The sequence below is a fragment of the Cotesia glomerata genome, linkage group LG9 (assembly GCF_020080835.1).
Source record: "Cotesia glomerata isolate CgM1 linkage group LG9, MPM_Cglom_v2.3, whole genome shotgun sequence".
Taxonomy (NCBI): domain Eukaryota; kingdom Metazoa; phylum Arthropoda; class Insecta; order Hymenoptera; family Braconidae; genus Cotesia; species Cotesia glomerata.
Window position 1 is genome coordinate 6,864,257 of NC_058166.1, and position 23,564 is coordinate 6,887,820.

Consider the following 23,564-nt stretch of genomic DNA (forward strand, 5'->3'; position numbering starts at 1 on the left):
ATTAAACTTTTTATTTCTTGAGTCACAAAAGAGAAGGTTCTTTCTATTAGCACCACGATATTTTTTTGCCATCGTTCCCACTGTGTCTTGAATGGCTCAGTTTTGATCCTTCCGATGCTAAATCAGGTACTTAAAATCTACCATATTTTATTGAGCATGAAATATTAAATATTCAATTACCGTAAGTGTTAATTATGTATTATCTTTAATTATTATCATGTATATTAAATTAAATTTATACGATCAACTAATCAGTTATTTTAAACATAGGCATATATTGGCAAGTGGATCTGTTAAAACGATAAAACAGTTCTACTATGGGACATTGAAAAAGGAGTCCCAGATATGAAGCTAGATCAGTTTCACGAAATTGTTGGAGCACTTCAGTGGCATCCGGAGAAATCTTACATGTTACTGGCTGGGTCTGAAGACAAGTAGACATTTATTTTCATGATAATTTTTTTTTTTAATTAAATAAATAAAAAAAAAAAAATTTTTATTTTAGAACCGCAAAATTATTTGAATGTCGAATGAGCGATACATTCAAAATGTGGGAAGCTACTGGAGAGGTTGAACGTGTCTTGTAAAGTCATTTTGAGCCCAATTATTTCTTTATAAGTATTTTAAATTAATAGTCATAGAATTAAATTTTTTAATTTAATTATAAATATCATTATAAATAATTAATCATTGTATTTTTAGTTAAGTACTAAAAATGTAATCATTGAGTGCATTAATATTTGGCAAGGACAGCATTTATGGAAAATAAAAGGTCACGAAACAGAAATAACGGGCTTGTCGCTTAGTTCTTCGGAACTAGACCTCACGGAAAATTTGAATGGTAAATATTTAAATTCAAAATTACTTTTTGATAAAATTAATTAAATTCTATTAACCATTTTTTTTTGTCAAGGAACACTCTCGGTCACAAACTTTGATTGAACCGGTCCAAAATGAAGAATCTGATGCCGAAAACCCTGAAGAGATGGAAACTGATGAATGAATTAGATTTTAAGGGAAAAAGTTTTAAAAAATTATAATTATGATATGTTTTAATTTCTTTTGTATTAAAGAAAAATTTTATCTTTCTAAAATAGCTAAGTTTAATTTTATTTTATGAAAATTCCTACTTCTAGCGATAATAAAAATTTATACAATATTTTAAATTGAAGAAGCAGTTTTAATTTATGAACAAATGCGCTTATAATTTTTTAGCGTCTCCAAAGATTAAATTTTTGAAATAAATTTTTATGAAAATTTTTATTTAGCATTAATTTACATATAATTAACATTAATTTTTAACAATATTCATAAAATAAGTATGTAATGATTGATAAATCATCGTTATATTTTTCGTATTACTCCAGTCTGATTTAAATATTTTTAAATTAAAAAAAAAAATCTCTTTTTAAATATATGTATGATTTACTATCATTTCAGTATTTTTTTTTAACAATTATCAAAGTTTAAATTGATATTTAAAGGAACAAAAATATCTTGTTTTAATTTTTAATATTTTGAGTTTACTAATTATATCTGATATTCCAATAGTTTTTTTTTAACTTTAATCTAAGTTTAAACGAATTATATTTAAATAAATAATTTTTCTTCTTGTGTTATTCTAATTACATATATATATATATATATATATATATATATATATATATATATATATATATATATATATATATATATAAATAATATTCATATGACAAGAACGTAATTATTGATAAATGTTGAGAAAGTGTATAAATAAATAAATAATAGTTTAAGTTGAAACAAATAAAAAACAGTTTGATTTGAATATTTTATATAATTAAAAAAAAAAAAAAAAAAAAAAAAAAATTACTTTATAAATAAAAATAAATAATTTCCCATTAAATAAGCGATTGTTTGTTTTATTTTATTAATCAATATTTACATATTTTAATAAATAAAAACAATAAATATTTTCAAGAAGAATTATTCTTATTTAGTATAAAAAGGTTGTGTTTGAATTAGATGTATAATTTAAATTTTCTCCACCGCCAGTTACCTAACAAAATTTACCTTACCGACAGCTAATTTCTTACTTGTGATTTAGAAAACTTAGAAGACAGATCAATTGTCGTTCTTTTGTAATTTTTCATGGGTTACAGTTTAATTTCTTTCATAAATATGATATTGAAATGTTTCAATGTGTGTATTTTATTACATTGAATTTACTATTATTTGACCTATATTAAGTGTTATGTATGAAGTATTAAATGTATATAACTTGTTAGAGAGCAAGTTACTTTTTGAATTCCTTTACAATTATTACATTGGCAACATTTCCGTTCGGATCACTCAGATGACCCCCTCTTATCATTTTTGCCTAACGCGCCAAAAGAAGTATAACTTCAACAACGGTTCCTTAATATTCATATTGACTTAAAAAAAAAAATTGTTAAATAACAAATGCGATTTTAAGCAATAAAAAAATTTTTTTAAGAAACGATTTTTATCTTAAAAATCATTATTGAAGTTATACTTCTCTTGGCGCGTTAGGCAAAAATGATGAGGGTAAATTTTTACGATGCGCGCGCACACCAACACGAAAAACCGACACCCTGAAATTAGCTACTCAACATTTTAGTTTTTTAAAAAAAGTTACCAACAAAATAAAAATAAGTACATCTACGTATGTTTGCGTGAGAACTGGCAACTGTATTCACGATATTTCATCTAATTATATATTTTTAACTTCCCGCTAAGAAAATTGAAAATTTTTAATAATGGAAAGTTATTGATTTCGATCCGATTTTCAAAAGTCGAGTTTTCATCGGATGTACACATTTTAAGGTCCCAGGAAGCCATTCTGATTATTCCCGCCGAGGTGTCCGGCCGTATGTGTGTGTGTCAATAAATTTTTGTCGTACGGTTTCTCAAAAACGAATCAACCGATTGAGTTCTACAACACGTCATTCAAAAGAGTCTATCAAAACGTAGATCTGATTAGAATTAAGAGTTAATTCATCAAGCCATCCCGAAGAAATTAAAAAAAAATTTGAATTTTTATGTTTTTTAAAAATAACGCCAAAGCATGCGAAAAAATAATAACAAAACTATATATACATTTTTTGTTCTTAAAAAACTGCGTCGAATGTTTTTTTGAAAATAAAAATCGAACGACGCATTCAAAAGTTATAGTTCTTTAAAAATTCGTAAAATTTTGTTTTTCGGTATTCTTCTATGATATCTTCGAGATCTCTCAACCAATCAATATAAACCTGTATATTTTCTTATTGTGCTTCAAAAACTGCGTCGAATGATTTTTTAAAAAAGAAAATCGAACAACATATTTAAAAGTTATCGTTGATTAATAACTACATTTTGAGCTCGAAGAGCTCAAAATGTGAAAAACTGTGCTTTGAGCTTGAAAAGCTCAAATATTAATCACAAAACACATTTTGAGGTGCTTGAAATGCAAACTTAGCAGGAAGTTCTAGGGTTGATATTTAAATAAACTTTATTTAACTAGATAATGCGTTATAATAAAACTTTCAATCTATTAAATACCTTTTTTTCTATTATAAGTGTCGTTTTTTCTACAAACGTAGGATAACGCGATAGATAAAATAATTAGAAAGATTTTTATCTTGTTACGCCAAAGAAGTATAACTTCTAACGTGCGTACACACATACTTTTTTTTTTATTTATTAATTGTATTTCCAAAAAAAAAATTTTCAACTATCTTATAAACAATGCATTTGTTTATAACACTTTTTTAAACAATTATGGTGAAAAAATATTAAAATTTATTTTCATATGGCTTTTAGTAATAAAAAACCGAATCACTCGAAATCTTAAAAAAAAAAATTTTTTTAATGTTTTATTTATGTTTTTTAATTTTTAGCATTTTTAATTGTTTGTAAAAAAATGAAAAGTTTTCAATTTTTCCAACGAGGATCTTTCCTAAAACCTTCAACGAATAAGTCAAAAAAAAGAAAAAAATTTTTGACTTCCGGTTTAAGAATTATCGAGGTTGTATTGTTTACTTTCATTTTGAAAAATTTTGTTAATTAACAAAAGCATAATTAAAAAAATTGGGATGAAAATTTTTTCAATGCAGATTATTGTTTATTTAACTATCCAACATTTGCCTGATTTTTTTCATTCCTTAATTTCCATATTTAATTAGTTAAAATATTTTTTTTTGTTTAAGCGTCCGAGTTGATCGAAGCGTGCGCGCGCAAGTCACGTATTTTTTCGCTATTTTCATCGCTCAATTAAAATTATTAATATTGGTGCTACAGTCCGGGGAGTGATTTTAGATCTTTTTTCAAATTCTTGATATCTCTAAAACTTTCCGAGATATTTGCAAAAAACCAGTCCCTCTTTTTTTTTTACTAATTTGTTTATAACTTTTAAACTTATTGTTTGCGCGATATGGCACCAACCGTAAAACATATATCTACATAAAAATCCGCACAAGATGACACCTCGAACGTAATTTTAGGTGGAGGCCTTAACCTGGTCCTACAATTTGTTCTTGTTGACCAGACTACTGGTTAAGAATACTGATTAAAAATTGAGAAGAATTGAGAAGTGGTCACTCCATGCAAACTGTATATTTTTATATACAAACAAAAAAATTATTGAAAATAATTCGAATTTCATCATTTTTAGTTCTTTTCAATCAATATTTTTAAACAGGGAATGATCTCGTTGAGAACTTCTAAAGATCTTATGAGGATCTTTGTGGTGAACTCTTAAAAATCTCGTGAAGATCGCGCGATGAACTTTTTAAGTTTACTTCATAATAAATCCTTAATGTCCTATACACCTGTTAATATCTTTCAAACCTTATCGACATATGACAAAATTTCGTAAAAGCCATGAGATTTTGAAAAGTTATTGGTTTAAGCTCTGAATTTTTTTCAAATTTTCATAAAATTATAATGAATTTAATAATTAAATTTTTTAATAATCATGCTCTTGTCATGATTTAATGATTGTGCCAAAATATGAGACCATGATGAGTTCTATATGATCTCGTGGCGACCTACAGGTAGAGATTATCATAGTCTCATGTCATTTTGACATGGCTTGTTGTAAACACTTCAGTGTAATAAATTATTATGAAAAAAAAAACTTGATTAAAAATACTTACGCTAATGACACGTCAAAACGAACTTCATGATCTTGCCACATTTTATCTTTTTATATTAAAATTAGGTGATTTAAATTCTAAGAATTAAATTTAAAAATTATATCATGGTAACCAGTGGCTATGAACGCGGAACTATTAATCGATCCCGTTGTCATAGTTACCAAAAACGTACGAATGAAAAACAAAGCTAATAAACAAATAAAAAGTTTGGAAAATCCAAAAGTCCACGCCTCATAACGCTCATTCATTGTTTAAGAAAAAAATTAATTGTGTAATTGATTAAAAAAAAATAAAAAATTTATAATTAAGTAATTTCTTAGAGTATTTTTTAATTTTTTTTTTAAATATCGGCGCCCTTTTTTCTTGTCATATGCGCACGCAGTCTAAAAAAATCTAGCTTGATCAAGTGGCGCCATAGTTTTCACGTGACAAATAAGAAAAGTTCGTTTGGCTTTGTACGGTTGTATCCTATTAACATTGAGTACATTGAATGGCAACCCGCTGAGTCTAACCATCTATTGATACTAGGTATATACTCAGCTCCAATATAATTATTGATTGTAAAATTTTTATACATAATCATAGGTTTAGTTTGTGACAAATTGTGTGTGAATTTTGTCATTCAGTACGACATAAAAATAATAAACTCCCTAAATTTGCCGTCAACATAGATTTTGTTCACACACTGAAATTGGTATGTTCTTTCAATACTAAATTTATAATTAATGGATAAAATTATAAAATGAAACATTAAATGGAGTGCATCTAAATATTTTTTTTATTTTTAAATTTAGTTGATGGTGAAGGAAAATGTCAAATATTAACTGCACGTGTTTTTATGAAATGAGTTGTAATGTCACAAAATTTGTCAGTCTCATTTAATGAGTTATAAATCGTGATATGATTATAATTTATAAACAATTTAGAAAAATTATAATTTCAGCTTGTTTGTTTTTAACTATCAGTCGGTGGGCATATAACTGTCTAATAAATTTATGGATTTTTTTGTGATGAATATAACTAAAAAAAAATAAATAAATAAATAATACCGATAAGTATGGATTACATGGAATGTTAGTTTAAATTATATAATATTAAATTCAGCAGACAGTATTTCAACAATAATGCATTGAAGAAATTTTTGTAAATCTATTTTCATATATACAAAATGAAAACTTATGTGATTTCGTGGTTATGTCTCAATTTATAATACTGAAATCAACAGAGATCTAACAGATATAAAAAATTTTTTTAACAATTCAATTATGATATAAAAACATTTCTAAAAATTTGACTTTTATTTTTTTTAATTTTTTTATGTGAAACTTTTTTCATTACAATTTTTAAGTTTGTCAATAACTTTTGATGCAAGCATAAAAATGTCAACCTGCAGAAATTTACAGAGATTTTGCAGTCCAAACATTTACAAATTATTATTTTTTTTTATCAAAATTTTAAGGTAACAATTAAACAATAACGTCTTTACCGATATTTTTCTAATAATTTTATCAATAGCACTTTTGTGTTAAAAATTTCTGATATTTAGTAGAAATATTTAGTCAAAAAAATTTTGGTAGAAACATTATTGCTTAAGACTTTTTATTTCATTTTATTTTTTAAAATTTGCAATTAAATTTTATTTTTCTCATTACTTTTTGAAAAAATTGTTAAATGAACTATTATGAAGCTTTTGCAATAGCTAGTCATATATTACTTTTCGGAAATTTCATTTTATTTGATTTTAAAATTTATTTGAGACGTAATTAGAAAAATAAAATTTTTAAAATTCATTTTTGCTACAACCTATCTTTAATACTATCCAATTAAGTTGTAAAAAAAAGTCTATCTGCTATTTCAGAATTTATAGTTTAATGAATATGATACTGAAATCAAATTACTTGACAATTTTTAGAATTTTCTTTTATAAACAAATTATTATGAGAGAAATTATAAAACAAATACCATATATAGAAATTTTATAGATTTAGGAATACAATATTTTTCAATATTTCCTAAGTACTTATTGATTTGTTAAATAAAACCATCAAATAGTCAGATGTCCGCTATCATTAAAAGATGTGTGATATGAGTAATAAATTTTCTTGACGAATACTAAAAATTATATTTTTTTGGAATAAATGTATTTTAATTTTCATAATTTCAAGTTACGTTTTAGATTAAAATTTTTTAAAATTGATCTGAAGATGCAAATGAAATAAGTATGTCCAATATTATATTTTCATATGTTTGTTCAAAATCAGAATATGATTTGAACAAAATGAGAATAAAATTAATTTTTTAATTCACATTAATTGTTCAATTAGATTAATGTTTTTTTGAAAATACTATAAAATTTTTTTTTCCAATTGACGTTTGAAATTAAAACACTAAAACTCAAAAAACTGCATTGAATGCCGGAAGTTCAGTTCAAATCGTTTGAAGTGATGTTAATTTCGTGAAAAAATATAAAATAATGTTTTTTTTTTTCTCTTCTGTATATAGAACTTCCAAACCCAATTAAAAATGAAGAAGCCTGATAAATTAACCGAAAAAATTTTCTATTCATCTGTAATTTCTTAGCAGTATGTCTCTTTACTTTCACTACGCGTGTGCTCCAAATTTTTTTTTCAAGTATTACTCTTAATACAGTAGAACTCCTATATACTCAAAGTCGAAAGAGAGTAAGTAAAAGCTATTCTCTCCTTCCTTTAATCGTGTACTGGTAAATGTGTAAAAAAAAAAGACGAAAACAGCTATCCCTATCTCTTTTTTTTTTAACTTCAAATTTATAGAAGTTCTACTACAATTCATTTCTTCTTTTTATATTTGGTAGCTTATCGGAAGTAAAATTAAAATTTTCAAATGTGTAGATATATTTAATACATGTGGTATGCTTGGAAAATTTGATTTCAAGGGTTAATTGTTAAGCGTTGAATGTTTTTTTATTTCTTTGATATTTTATGAATATCAATAACTTTGTCACAACGACTAAATATTAATACATATCATTATTTTTAGGAACTGACAAGATATCTTTGTATACTATCAACACTACTACAATTTTTAAATCCTGTGAACGATGATGGTATTTATTAATTATTAATATTTGGATTGTCAATTATTTATTTAAAATTGTACAAAAATTGGTAATTTTTTATTTTCACGGTCCACAGTACTTCAACTTATTATGAACCTGAAGTTCCGAACGTTGGATGCTCACGAATTTTCAATTTCCTTGAAAACAGAAAAAAATATTGCTAACAACAAAAGACTTCCTCTGGATACCGAAGGCCAAGTTCCACCCTCACATATCAACCCTGTTTAAAAAAAAGTATTAAGACGAAGAAAAAAGTATTGAAAAGTATTGGTTTTCTAGTCAATCCAATATTTTTCAATACTTTTTTCTTTGTCTCGATACTTTTTTTTATTCAGGGAAGGCTTCAAATTAAAAGATCCGAAAAAATTGCTTGAACGCTTTTGTTTACTCTTAAAAAATTCTGTCGTATATAATACACTTTTACGAGCGCAGAAAAAAATCTCGGTCGATCTCCGCATCCACAGATTCGGTAGAATCTGGCGCCAAGTTCCGTTCAAATCCGTTGTAAACGGAGCGCCAGACTACCGACTGTGTTTACTGTAAGCAGGACGATATTTTGAGGTTGCAAATTTTATTTAATTCTACGGTACTTTTTTTTTCTAAATTGTATATTATAACAGTAATTCATACTTTATTTTACTGACATTAATTAATAATAGTCGATCATAACAATTAATCTGCTTGAAATTATTAAATTTAATCAGCACAAACTATAGCAACGCAAAAATTTAGATCCTGACTTTTTCGATGTAAAAGTGACATGCCACAGACTAAATAATTCGAGAATACATGGTAATCCTCAATAGATGGGAAACTACAGTTGAAAAAGATATTTCAAAGGCTTGCATCTACATCCGCCAGGGTGCGCTTGAATTATTTTACATAAACTGTAGCTTCAAAGGGATAGTTTGCTATAAAAAATGCAGCCAACGCGATACCAAGTTGGTACCAATTGTAAATTTTATTATAATTACAAAAATACTAAAATCCGAACAAAAACAGTTTCACTGTAAAAAATCGCGCCAAGTCCACGTTCATAAGACTATTAAGAGAAAAAAAATTTTTTTTCTTCACAAAGATATAAAATAAAAAATTGAAAAATCAAGTAACCGATATGATTGTATACGATTTTCGAAAATTAAAAAAAATTTTGTTGTAAATTTAAAAATAAAAAAAAAAAAAATTTGGAACGTACTTGGTGTGCGTGGTTGCAAAATATTTTACTTTTAATGAAATTCGTAAAATTTATTTACTAGGACTTTCAAAAAAATTGAAATACACAATGACGCACACCAAGTACGTTCAAAGATTTTTTTAATTTTAAATTTACAACAAAATTTTTTAATTTTCGAAAATCGTATACAATCATATCGGTTACTTGGATTTTCAATTTTTTATTTTATATCTTTTTGTGAAGAAAAAAAAATTTTCTTAATCTTATGAACGTGGACTGGCGCGAAGTGAAACTGTTATTCGGTTCCATTCGTCAATCCAACCTCTCATGTCAATAACGAAATTAAAAAATTAAAAAAAATTACTTGTACGCTTTTGTTTACACCGAAATAATTCTAGAGTATCTGCTACACTCATAAAGTATTAAAAAAAAATTATGGTCAACCTCCGTACTCGGAAACCTTTTAATCCACCCTCGCATGTCACTAGTAAAAAAGAATAAGTTAAAAAAAAATTACTTGTACGCTTTTGCTAACTCCAAAAAAATTCTGGAGTATCTACTACACTCATATAGACTTAGGAAAAAATCACGATCAACCGCTCTACTGAGGATTTCTGAGCTTGGAAAGTATATTAAACACTTTAAAATTTTTTTGGAGTAAGTAAAAGCGTTCAAGTAATTTTTTCAGATCTTTTAATTTGAAGCTTTGACTTGTGAAGGTAGGAATTGGTCTCCGGTATCCACAGGAAGTTTTTATTTAATTTTTCATACTTTTGGCTCCTTATTTTGCCGTTAGTAATATGTTTTTCTGTTTTCAAGGAAATTTAAAATTATTCAGGTTGATAATTTATTTGAAATAAAAATCATATTTTGAATTTTTTTTATCTATCACATATTTTTTTAAGTTTATTAAAAATAGAATAATTAAAGAAAAAAAAAAATGATCAAAAATATTAATTTTTCGATAAAAAAAATTTGTTTGAATAAATGATAAAATCAAAAAATTATTTTCGAAAAACAATCTTTTCCTAAATTATTTGGTTTTCGACTATAATACAGAAAAAAATCTATAAATCACTAAACTTAGGTAGATACATCGCTTGTCAAAAGGCAAAAGGGCGCATACTAATTTATGTGCCTTTTTAGCTTTGCAAAACTAAAAGGGCGCATAATTTTTTACACGCTTTTTATTAGCTTCACTTGTATGTCAGTTTGTCAGTTTGTCAGTTTGTCAGTTTGTCAGTTTGTCAGTATGTAACTCTCCTTCGCATAAAGAGACTACCATAATGATATTATTTAAATTTTGATTATTATCAACCTAGAACCCAGGTGATGACCTTCCTAGTCATCCTCTGATGACCATCCCGAAGTTATATCTCGAAACCAGGTGTTTTCCTCCGTAGGTTTTCATCGGGAATGGCACAGATAAACCCGTACATCAACCCGGAATCCTCTGATGACCATCCCGAAGTTATATCTCGAAACCAGGTGTTTTCCTCCGTAGGTTTTCATCGGGAATGGCACAGATAAATCCGTACATCAACCCGGAATCCTCTGATGACCATCCCGAAGTTATATCTCGAAACCAGGTGTTTTCCTCCGTAGGTTTTCATCGGGAATGGCACAGATAAACCCGTACATCAACCCGGAATCCTCTGATGACCATCCCGAAGTTATATCTCGAAACCAGGTGTTTTCTTCCGTAGGTTTTCATCGGGAATGGCACAGATAAACCCGTACATCAACCCGGAATCCTCTGATGACCATCCCGAAGTTATATTTCGAAACCAGGTGTTTTCTTCCGTAGGTTTTCATCGGGAATGGCACAGATAAACCCGTACATCAACCCGGAATCCTCTGATGACCATCCCGAAGTTATATCTCGAAACCAGGTGTTTTCCTCCGTAGGTTTTCATCGGGAACGGCACAGATAAACTCGTACATCAACCCGGAATCCTCTGATGACCATCCCGAAGTTATATCTCGAAACCAGGTGTTTTCCTCCGTAGGTTTTCATCGGGAATGGCACAGATAAACCCGTACATCAACCCGGAATCCTCTGATGACCATCCCGAAGTTATATTTCGAAACCAGGTGTTTTCCTCCGTAGGTTTTCATCAGGAATGGCACAGATAAACCCGTACATCAACCCGGAATCCTCTGATGACCATCCCGAAGTTATATCTCGAAACCAGGTGTTTTCCTCCGTAGGTTTTCATCGGGAATGGCACAGATAAACCCGTACATCAACCCGGAATCCTCTGATGACCATCCCGAAGTTATATCTCGAAACCAGGTGTTTTCCTCCGTAGGTTTTCATCGGGAATGGCACAGATAAACCCGTACATCAACCCGGAATCCTCTGATGACCATCCCGAAGTTATATTTCGAAACCAGGTGTTTTCCTCCGTAGGTTTTTTACACCCTTTATATTAGCTTCACTTGTATGTCATGTCAGTATGTAACTCTCCGTGGGTAATTTGCGCGCCTGAATATTTTTGATAATCAACAAATAATAGTTTAAAAACTAAAAATCACGCTTTTATAAATAAACCAAACTAAAAAGTAAAAATAAATAATAGTTTAAAAACTAAAAACACGCTTTTATAGAAAACCAAACTAAAAAATAGAAAATAAATTTTAATAAATTTAAATTAAGAATAGTGTTAAAAATTTCAATAAATATAAATTAATAATAGTGTAAATAAAAAAATGTATTTTATTTTAAAAAAAGCGTGGGGTGCATGGTGTCAATAGTTATCAAAATTTTATTGACTGATATGAGTAGAGTGATTATCATTTTGATATCTTAAAAAGCACCCGACGCTTTTTTTAAAATAAAATACATTTTTTTATTTACACTATTATTAATTTATATTTATTTTTAACACTATTCTTAATTTAAATTTATTAAAATTTATTTTCTATTTTTTAGTTTGGTTTTCTATAAAAAGCGTGTTTTTAGTTTTTTTAAACTATTATTTATTTTATCGCCAATCGACTGGTAGACATATTCTACGCATAAAAATCATTGATTTTCCAAAGCTAAAAGGACTTATGTCTTTAATTATGCGCCCTTTTAGTTTTAGGAATTTAAAAATTTTATGACCTAAAGCTAAGAGAGTATCAATTTTTTTTCGAGCAATTTATTGAAATGCTTATCATAAGCCTAATACTTAAAATTAAATTATGAATTAAAAGGAGCGTATTCTAACTATACGGTCTTTTAAAATTAAAATTAGGAATATTTTTAAAGTAATTACAAATATATAAAAAATCAAAAAATTATCATTTTTGAATTTCATAAAAAAAATTCTGATTTATGATGTAGCTTTAATCCAAAACAATAATTACAGAAAAAAAATCAATAAAATTCGGCTTTTTTTCAATCATTTTTATAAAAAATAATTTTTATATAAGAAATTATTATTTTCAATTTTTTTATTATTTTATTTTAAATGAATTTTGAGAAATAAAAATGTGTCATAAGTCAAAAAAATTTTAGTCGTAGCTAAAATTTTAAAGTAACTACGAAACTAAGCAATTATTTTGGTTTTGCTCCTTTTTATTACAATTGAGCTTTTTGTACTAGACTGTTTTTTGGATTTAACTTGTCTTATCAAATTATTTGTCAACATTTTCTATTAAAATTAAAATTTTTTATTATGCGCCCTTTTAGCTTTAGGTACTACTTTTCTAAAAGTTGAAAGGGCATATTTCTTGAGATATGACCTTTTAGCTTTCGCAATGTTCGAATTTTTTTACAGATTTTCGTGTTTTGAATGATTTTAACACAAATAGCGAAAAAAAAATTTTCTGTGCGCCCTTCGTTTGAAGTCCCATGCTTATGGATCCACTAATCTGTAGCAATGCGCCCTTTTACCTTTTCACACGCGGCATATCATGAACAACTCTTGATTATCATAAAATTTTTACTACCATTAAAAGCTTTCAAAATTATTGAAAAACTTATTTTTACCAAGTTTCATAATTATCATCTTAAATCCGCAGTGAAATAGAATAATTAGAATTAAAAAAATATTTTTGAATTTTTGATTAAAAAAAAAAATTAGGTGATCGTGAAACTAATCAGTTACCCAAAAATTTTCAAATATTTATATTGATAAACAACCAATAATTAATAAATGAATTTTCTGTTATCAGAGACATAGATTGGAATTTAGACCGATGGGAGTGTGTCGTCATCAACGGTCAGTAGCTGATGAAAAATATAGAGAGACACGTGATAAAGTAAAACTCGGAATCGAAGATGTAAATACAAGAGTACCGTTGCAAACGGATCTTTCTTCCAGGCCTACAATATTGCAATGTGCTATCGATAATAATGACGAAGAGTTTATTGATTTTCTTTTGAGTAAAGAAGGCATTCAAATAAACCTTAGTACCAGATGTTATGGCACTGCTCTTCATCATGCTATTGAAAAGGGCAAGCACAATATAGTCCGTAAATTAGTTAATGCTGGTGCGGACGTAAATGCAGTATGTATGAGCCGTTACGATTTTATGAATCCTTTGCAGTTGGCTATCAGAAAACACCAGATAAAAATATCTGAATTTCTTGTAAGTCGGGGTGCTGATCCTCTCACTTTACTGAGATCCACAAGTAGCATATCACCCTTGCGTATGGCTGTGAGAGAAGGTAAGGAAGAAATAGTTAAATTCTTAATTAAACATGGTGCTGATATTAATGAAAAAAGTACACATTTTGAATCATTACTTATCGATGCTGTACGTCATAGAAATAATAAAATTGTCAAGTATCTTTTGGACTCGGATGTTGATCCTAATTTTCCGAGTAACGGTGGCTGCAATGTAACACCTCTGCATATTGCGATTGACACGAATAATGTCGATGCTGTTAAATTGTTGTTAAATCATGATAATATTGATATTAATCGAGTAACATCTAATGGGAATTCCGTACTTGATTATGCTATATTTACTGATGATATAACCATTGTTAAAAGCTTACTTCATGCTGGTATCGATTTTAATAAAGTAGCAGCTAGTTATTTTGATGATTCACGTAGTTTTTGTGACGTTATCCCATTGATAAGACGACATACTGTTAAATTGAGTGCTGCTAATTTGTATGTTATGAACAAAATGTTGAATGACATAATTGATCGTAATCAATATGCTAAAAATTATCGTCAAAAGTGTTATGCAGAAGTTGACTCCATGAGGAAAACTAAAATTGCTAATACCAATATCAGTTTTTATGATGTTTTGCAAAAAAGTATCCATGCTATTGCTCATTTTTTGAGCTGCATTAATATCAAAGATGACGACCCTATTTATGATGAGTATGAATTGAAAGAAAAATTTCCATTATACAGCGGTATGATTTATTTTAAATTAAACAAAGCGAAGCAGCGACATCATTTATTAGAAAATGTTGATGATTTAATTTTTGAAACTCTGTCACGTGATCTTCCTTATACTATTGTGAGAAATATTTCATGTTTTTTCAGTAATAGAGAATTGAAACAATTGAATGAAAAGATAGCTGATTTAAAAAAATAAATTTTTAATTTAATAAATTTAAACATTCGATATCGTACGAATAAAAACTTTTGTACTTTTTATTAAAATTTTTTTTTATATAAATAAAAAATACGTTTTGTCAAAAAACGATTATTCTATTCAGCGAAAGTTCTTAAAATTGTATTTAATATATGTATTTTATTTTACGCATAGCAAGATTCTGTTATATTATTACTTTCTAAGGATTATAAGCGTTTTTTCGCTTCAATAACAAATTGTACTCTTACAAAATGAAAAATATTGGGAATGCGTTAATCTCAAATTCTTTTTATTTTTGTTATAATGTATTATTGTACTATAAAAATCTTCTTTTGTTTTTATACTGGGTAATAATTTATGTACAAGGTACGTAAAAAGCATTAGTTCTTTAGAACTGATGCTAGAAATTTGATAGAAGTACTGCTGTTTCTATGACACATTGATGTAATAGCCTATTAATTACTATTATAAAAATACTTGGATCTCATAATATTTTGATTTTGGCAATTAATCAAGAGACCAAAAGTTTCACTTAAACTAATTTTTTTTTTTTTTTTATTTATATAATAATCTGCTATCACATCAAAGCGACTTAGAAATAGCAGAATTCTTGATTTTATATTGTATTTAATCATAGTGATATGTTAATAGACTCATCAGTAACACTGATGAACTCTGCTTTATATTTAAATTATCTTTTATACTTGTAGAAAATTTTATGAATTAGTCCCGTACTTGACATATATTAGTACTGAATTATAATAAAGGTATTTATAACTATTCGTCAATCCTACACTGAGAAAAAAAATTTCTTTTGAAAAAAATGGGCAATCTTTTAATAAGAAATTAATCTGCTAAAATCTTAAATAAATTTATTTCTTTGCTGTAGAAATAAAAATTTTTCTCACAGTAACTTTCTTGAGGAAAGAAGTTTTCTAGATGTAGGAAAAAAAAATTTTAGATAAAAATTCGCAAGTTGTTTATCTAAAATTGTTTTTTTCCAAATCAAAAAAACTTTTTTTTCAAAAAGAAAGTTACGATGACAAGAATTTTATTTCTTCAGCTAAAAAATAAAATTATTTGAAATTTTCCACAAATTAATTTCTTATTACAACATTATTCATTTTTTTCAAAAGAACTTTTTTCTCTCAGTGAAGTGAATGTTAGCATCATTAAAAAACAAAGAACTATCAACCGTCAAAATAAAAATTGGTTCTTTTTAAACTTCTTGCTAAGAAAATTGAAATTATTTTTCATTGTAATTACACTAAAAGATCTATGACAGTGATTTACAAAAGCAGCTAGTTTTTCAACAAAGCCACTGCAAAAAGAAAATAAAATGAATAAATTGTTTTCAAAGAATACTTAAAAACAAAATAAAGTGTTTGTAATATCAGAATTATACTAGTTGAAATTACATTCACGCATTCATTTGTATAATAAATTTGTAAATATGAATTTGTGCATGAGAATATAGTTCATCACCAATACATCATGATCAAAATATGCTAGTAAAAATCTATTTTTTTTTTAATTATTAATTATGACATTTGTAAATTAAACTGTTAACATTGATTATTTATTGATGCGCAATGTTATTTCAGCCAGCTTGACTTATCATGATTGACTATTAGTTTTAAACACTATCTATAAGAAAATAACTATTCATAAATGTTTAAAAACTGAGGATTAATATTAGGTACTAATGACAAGAAAGCCATAAGGCTGCGTTGTATCACAAAATGATAACTTCGTCTTAAAGTGTATGGACACTCGGCACTGTTGTAATGAAATTTTACTTTTTTTTGTTAATTTATTGTTGTGAATCATATTTTTACAAGAAAAAATTTTAATATTAATAAAAAAAAAAAAATTATTTTTGGAACCTTTAGATTTTTTTGTTTATGAGACCGCAACTAATTTTAAGTCTATAAAAACTAGTAGTTTTTTGTCACCGTTACTACTAAATGATTTAATTTTATATTAAAATAAATAATTCATGTGTAATAATGTTATAGAAATACTTAAATAAAAAGTAATTAACAAGTACTATGTCAATTCATTGTTATTAATCGTGAACTTCTCCTTGAAAATTATTCAGAATGTGATTTTTTTCTTCTTTAACTGTGCAGTGTATAAATAAACCGGCAAAAAAATTCAATAAAGTTGTTTATTAATTTTGGATAATATTTTGTAAAAATTAATTGTCAATATTTTTTAAAATTAAAAAGTATCAAGTATTGAACATTTTTAATTTTTAAGAATTTTTCCTGCAAAAAACGATAAAAAATCTGAAAGGGCAGAGCCGGATTAATATGGGAATTCTGGCCACATGGCCTCTTTGACTTATACTGAGGGGGTCGATTTGGTGTCAAATGAAAATAATTCACATCAATTTTTAGCTCTTCAACTCAAACGGTATTCGAGAATTTCAAAAAAACCTGTTTTTTCAAAATTATTTTTATTTTTATAGTAAAATTCGGAATTATTGAATGATGATTTTTTTCCTAATTCTTACGAGTCCAAAACATAAAAAAAATCTTATGATCATGATTCTCAAACAGAAATCCGATTTTTAACGGAGAAAAGAAAATTATATTTTTTTTTTTTTAGCCTTCTTGAAATATGTCACTCACCAAAATTCGTCAGAAAATTTCTTTCATACTCCTCTATACTCAGGAATTTTTTTGAATTTTTTGAAGTGGTGGAACAATTTAAACAAAAATTAGTAAAACGGTTCACCCTAAAGGCCATCCCTGCAACTTCCCGCTAATTCCATACCTGGGCGCTTAAAATTGTAATGATGTTTTTGAGATTTTTGAGCTCAAAATATAATTTATGTGATATTTTGAGCTCGCTGAGCTCAAAGAGATAGTATTTCTATGCATTTGAGCTCTTCAAGCTCAAAAGTCTGATAGAAGTTTCATAATATCACATAAATTATATTTTGAGCTCAAAAATCTCAAAAACGTCATAAGTACAATTTTAAGGGCCCAGGTATGGAATTAGCGGGAAGTTGCAGGGATGGCCTTTAGGGTGAACCGTTTTACTAATTTTTTTTTTAATTGTTCCACCACTTCAAAAAATTCAAAAAAATTCCTGAGTATAGAGGAGTATGAAAGAAATTTTCTGACGAATTTTGGTGAGTGACATATTTCAAGAAGGCTAAAAAAAAAAAATATAATTTTCTTTTCTCCGTTAAAAATCGGATTTCTGTTTGAGAATCATGATCATAAGATTTTTTTATGTTTTGGACTCGTAAGAATTAGGAAAAAAATCATCATTCAATAATTCCGAATTTTACTATAAAAATAAAAATAATTTTGAAAAAACAGGTTTTTTTGAAATTCTCGAATACCGTTTGAGTTAAAGAGCTAAAAATTAGGAAAACGGTTGACCCTGAAGGCCATCCCTGCAACTTCCCGCTAATTCCATACTTAGGCGCTTAAAATTGCACCAATGCCGTTTTTGAGCTCTTCGAGCTTAAAAATACAATTTATGGGTTATTTTGAGCTCTCCGAGCTCAAAGAGATTGCTTTCCTATGCTTTTGAGCTCTTCGAGCTCAAAAGTCTGATAGAGATTTGATAAGACACTATTTTTTGAATTTTTAAACCGTAATAACTTTTGAATGAATAAACCGATTTTCACGCGGTTGGCAGCATTCGACGCAGTTTTTCAAGCCTCACAAAGAATCTCAAATTTTGAATTGATCGCGCTAGGAATTTCGGAGTTATTCCGAAAAAACACTTTTTTCGGTTTTCTTTCGTTCACGATATCTCTTGAACGAATCAACCGATTTTGACCGGACTGGTGGCGATCGACGTGGTTTTTCGAGGTTAAGAGCTGATTAGTTTTTGGAATTGAACCATCAAGCCGTTTAAAAGTTATTCCAAAAAAACCACATTTGAAAAAAATTTTTTTTTCAGTTTTTTGAAGATTTCTCAAAATCTATTGATCTGAATCGGTCCAAATAGTTTTCAAAATCTAAGTTTGGTCAAGCCCTTTCGAATGGCACCAACCGCGATGAAATCGGTCAAGCCGTTCAAAAGTTATAAGCGGTTCACATACTTTCACACACACACACACACACACACACACACACACACACACACACACACACACACACACACCGTGTCGGGCTTGCTGGGTCCCGCATCGGGCGCCTCCTCAGGTGGCGGATAGGGGAATGCCCGGCATATCTGCACGTCAGATGCGTTGGGTACCGAGGAAACAGAATACTCGGGGTGGACCAAAACCTAGCAAAAGATGATATGGAAATGTCAGAAGATTTTCAAACATCGTTTACAGTACAGAGGATGGATACCTCAGTGCCGGCGAGAGAAGGCGTGCAAACGGGCCTAAACTTGTCGTTATCAAGCGACCGTTTGAACAGTGGAGTAGACCCCATGGCTCTGCTGTCTAGCAATGCTAGCAAGGTTACAGGGAGTACGAAATCAGCCCAGATGGCAGAGAACGGACAGCTGAGCAACATTCCTTCAAAAGTGGAGGACCTTTTGCTCCTGCCACTAATCAAACCCACCGAGGAAGAATGAACTCTCTACCGACCGTCACCGGCCAACAGTCACCAATGGAGAGGCTCGGCAACAAGATTGATGAGTTAGCCGACTTCATAAAAGACAAAAAGAATCTCCACCATGAGATCAGAAAATTGGTTTCGTCTATTAGTACGGCATATAGGCTGGCCAACAAATCACCAACGAAGTCGGCGTCAACGACTCAAACATCTCCGAGTCTGAACAAAAATCACAGCCACCTCTGACCACTCCTAAGAAATTACCACAGCAAGGAGATGGCAACAAGAAGAGGCCGCTGTCCACGCCCAGCCCTTCCTCAGATATTGACAAGCCAGCACAGAAAAAGACAGCCCGGGATGATACCTGGACCAAAGTGACTCGGCAAAACAAGAAAAAGAAAGAACAGGAGCCAGTGACTCAAACTGCTACAGCCCAAGACCAGCCAAACAGCGGTGGCTCCAAGAAACCAAGGAGGAAGAAGACAAGAACTAAAGCTGTCCTAGTCCAACCAGCTGAAGGGCGAACATACGCCGATCTCCTGAAGGAAATCAAGGCCAAGGTAAGCCCTGTCGAGACGGGCGTAGACATAAGGTCTATTAAAAGACGAAACACGGAGGCGTTCTCCTTGAAATGGCTCGAAAGTCCGAAGACAGCAAGGCATTCACCGATGCAGTAAGGGCAGCCACTGCAAACATCGGCACAGTCAAGACGCTAACACCAACAACAACGATCGAGATCCTCGACTTAGATGAAATCTCTACCGAGAGCGAAGTCCGTGAAGCACTCAAACGTGAATTCACTGACAACCTGGAGGTCAAACGGGTAAATTTGACAAAACCCACACCACGAGGTAATCGGGCAGCCTTCTGCGAACTAGACGAGCCCAATGCGATTAAAGCCCTTGACAAGGCCCGTATACGGATCGGTTTGGTGAACTGTCGTATACGCCCAGTAGTAAAAGTAACACGTTGTTTTAAATGTCTTGGTTATGGACACCAAACACGTCAGTGTGCGGGACCAGACAGAAGCAGGTGCTGCTACAAATGTGGCGGAGAGAACCACAAGGCCGTAAACTGCACGGAGAAGTTAAAATGCTTCCTTTGTGCTTCGGACAAAGATGCCCAGGATAGTCTATGCCATATTTCTGGCACTGGAGCGTGTAAGGCATTCCGCAAAGCACTTGCAGAAGCCATGAAAGGTCAGAAATGACACGCATACTACAAGGCAACCTGAATAGGTGCGCCTTGGCGCAAAACCTGCTGCGCCAGCGTGTTTTCGAAGATAAAATTGACGTCTGCTTTATCTGCGAGCAATATCTAAACATCGAAGGTAAAACATGGTTCGCAGACGAAACGGGCACGGCAGCAATTTAGATTGTGAACACAAAGAACGTTACCGTCAACAACAGCGGAGGTGGAGCAGGTTTTGTCTGGATTCAAACCCCCACAACCTACTTCATGAGCGTCTATCTCTCACCTAACGAAGGGATTAGTGTGTTCCGACAGAAACTCGCAAATATAGAAGATGCGGTCACTAAGTTCGACGGCGAAGTTATCGTAGCTGGTGACTTCAATGCTAAATCGGCTGAATGGGGCGCTGATTTCTCCGACACCAGAGGCAACGAGGTCGCTGACGTCGTGGCTAGACTCGACCTCATAGTGCTAAATACTGGGAGCACCACGACTTTCAGAAGACCGGGGTACCAAGAGTCCATCCTCGACATTTCGTTGGCGACTCCAAAAATTGCCAACATGATTGAAAACTGGACAGTATCCGAAAAATACAGTGGCAGTGATCACCAGTTCGTGACATTTAACGTTGGATTGGCATCTGCTCCGGTACCACAACACGACCTTTCTAAGCGAAAGTGGAATGTCAGGAAGCTTGATCCAGAGGCACTGCGAGCTTCACTTGCACGGAGCTGGTCTACCCTTCAGAACAACCCGACTCCGGATACTTGCAGCGAGACAGAAAGGACAGTACTAAATACGATGAAGGAGATTTCCGCCGCATGTGACGCCTCTATGCCGCGGTTGAAAAACCGGAGTTTTCGCAGGCCGGCGTACTGGTGGTCAACAGACATAGCGGAACTTCGCAAAATGTGCCATCAACTACGTCGCCGCGAAACGAGAGCCGCCAAACGCTCCCCAGGACTTGTATTCAAAAGAGTACAAGCAGGCCAAAAAGATGCTAAATCGAGCCATCAAAACAAGTAAAGCAAAGTTGTGGAAAGAGATCTGCAACGATCTCGACAATGACATCTGGGGTAAAGCCTACCAAATTGTCGCCAAACGACTTGGAAAGGCTTCACCAGAGGCGCCGAAGCCTCCAGCCTTAATGGATAGCATCGTAGCGGAGCTTTTCCCCAAACACCCGCCGCGGGAGAAGAAACACTACACTAAAAACAACGAAGTAACGCCCTTCACAACTAAGGAACTACAAGACGCGGCCAAGTCACTCAAAACAGGAAAGGCACCTGGACCTGATGGCATCCCGGCATCGGTGATCAAGATTATAGCCCTGGAATACCCAGACTTACTCCTGAACACCTACAACGCATGCTTGGCAACTGGCACCTTTTCCGCGGTCTGGAAACAGCAGAGATTGGTTCTCTTAGACAAAGGTAAGGGAACCCCCATAACACCTTCGTCGTTTAGACCACTCTGTATGCTAGACATTGCTGGAAAATTGCTCGAGAAGCTCATACAAGGGAGACTTCGCGACGACATCGACCGTGCTGGAGGTTTTGCCACCAACTAGCATGGCTTCCAGAAAGGTCATTCGACAGTCGGAGCGATCAAGAAAGTCATAAAGACAGCAACACAAGCATGGTCTGGTAGCCTCAAAGCTCGTAAAGTATGTCTTCTCCTCACGCTAGATGTCAAAAACGCATTTAACAGCGCAAATTGGGGAGACATTTTAGACGCTCTGGAGCACAAGTTTGACGCGGAGCCAGAAAATCTGGCACTAGTCGACAACTACCTTGACGATAGAAAGCTAATAGTGGAAACTACTGAAGGCCCACAAGAATACGCCATAACGGCTGGCGTGCCGCAAAGCTCAATAATGGGGCCTGATCTATGGAACGCAGACTACGACGAGCTTCTTGAAATCCCGTTGCCAGAGCAAGTAGAGCTAACAGGCTTTGCAGACGACGTTGCAGCCACTATAGTGGCGGACAGCGTGGAAGAGGCCGAACTGCTAGTTCGGGAAACCATCGACACCGTCGAGACTTGGCTCGATAAGCATCACCTGAAACTCGCCAAACAGAAAACCGAGATGGTCGTTTTGACCCGTCAAAAATGGTTTCCAAAACCATTCGCTATGGACATGGGAGGAACAACGCTGACGTCAACAAGGGGCCCTGCGGTATCTAGGGGTAATGATAGACGAGAAACTATCTTTCCGTGAACACCTCGACAGTGCATGCAAGAAAGCCAGCAAGACTGTGTCTAGCCTAGCACGAATTATGACCAACACCATGGGACCAAGAACAAAAAAGAGAAGAGTTCTTCTAGAAGCAGTCCACTCGGTACTGCTTTATGGAGCGGAGATATGGGCAGACATATTAAAGCAGAAGACCTACCGGCGAAATATCGCAGCAGTACAGCGGCGAGGCGCTCTCAGGGTTGCCTGCGCCTACCGCACAGTTTCCGAAGCGGCTGTATTGGTCATTGCAGGAGCCGCGCCCATCGACCTATTAGCGTTCGAAAGAGCAAAACTCTATGACGCTAAAGACAGTGATGATAACATGAAGGACGCAAGAACGAGGATAAAGGCGGAAACGCAGCAAGAGTGGCAGGACCGATGGACATCGGGAGAGACGGGCAGATGGACGGCGCGCCTGATCCCAAACATCAACGTCTGGCTCTCTCGGAAGCACGGGGATACGGACTTCTTCCTGACCCAGCTATTGACGGGACATGGGCAGTTCAATGCCTATCTTTTCAAGATGGGTTTGCACAGCACACCAACGTGCAAATACTGCCCGGATAAAATCGACGACGCCGAACACACATTCTTCGAGTGTGCTCGATGGAAGGACTACAGAAGAAGCACCGAAGAGATCATAGGC

The 23,564-nt window shown here is 31.9% G+C and overlaps 1 protein-coding gene and 1 long non-coding RNA gene across 5 annotated transcripts; both read left to right on the forward strand.

Annotated features, from left to right (window-relative positions):
• Window positions 1-627: 627 nt before the first annotated feature.
• LOC123271296 lies at window positions 628-1,012 on the forward strand. The gene is made up of 2 exons (XR_006510827.1): window positions 628-841; window positions 914-1,012. It is a non-coding gene; the product is annotated as an uncharacterized LOC123271296 (long non-coding RNA).
• A 4,564-nt stretch (window positions 1,013-5,576) lies between these two features.
• LOC123271277 (putative ankyrin repeat protein RF_0381) lies at window positions 5,577-15,001 on the forward strand. 4 transcript variants are annotated; one of them, XM_044737554.1, is made up of 3 exons: window positions 5,577-5,663; window positions 8,154-8,220; window positions 13,571-15,001. In XM_044737554.1, exons 2-3 carry the CDS (start codon window positions 8,215-8,217, stop codon window positions 14,951-14,953), a joined length of 1,389 nt encoding a protein of 462 aa, XP_044593489.1. In that variant the 5' UTR covers window positions 5,577-5,663; window positions 8,154-8,214; the 3' UTR covers window positions 14,954-15,001. The 4 variants fall into 4 exon arrangements, 3 of the variants coding, with proteins under 3 accessions (XP_044593489.1, XP_044593488.1, XP_044593491.1); XM_044737553.1 differs by lacking the exon at window positions 5,577-5,663 and adding an exon at window positions 5,670-5,829; XR_006510816.1 differs by lacking the exons at window positions 5,577-5,663; window positions 13,571-15,001 and adding exons at window positions 5,670-5,829; window positions 8,309-8,488.
• The last annotated feature ends 8,563 nt before the right edge of the window (window positions 15,002-23,564 follow it).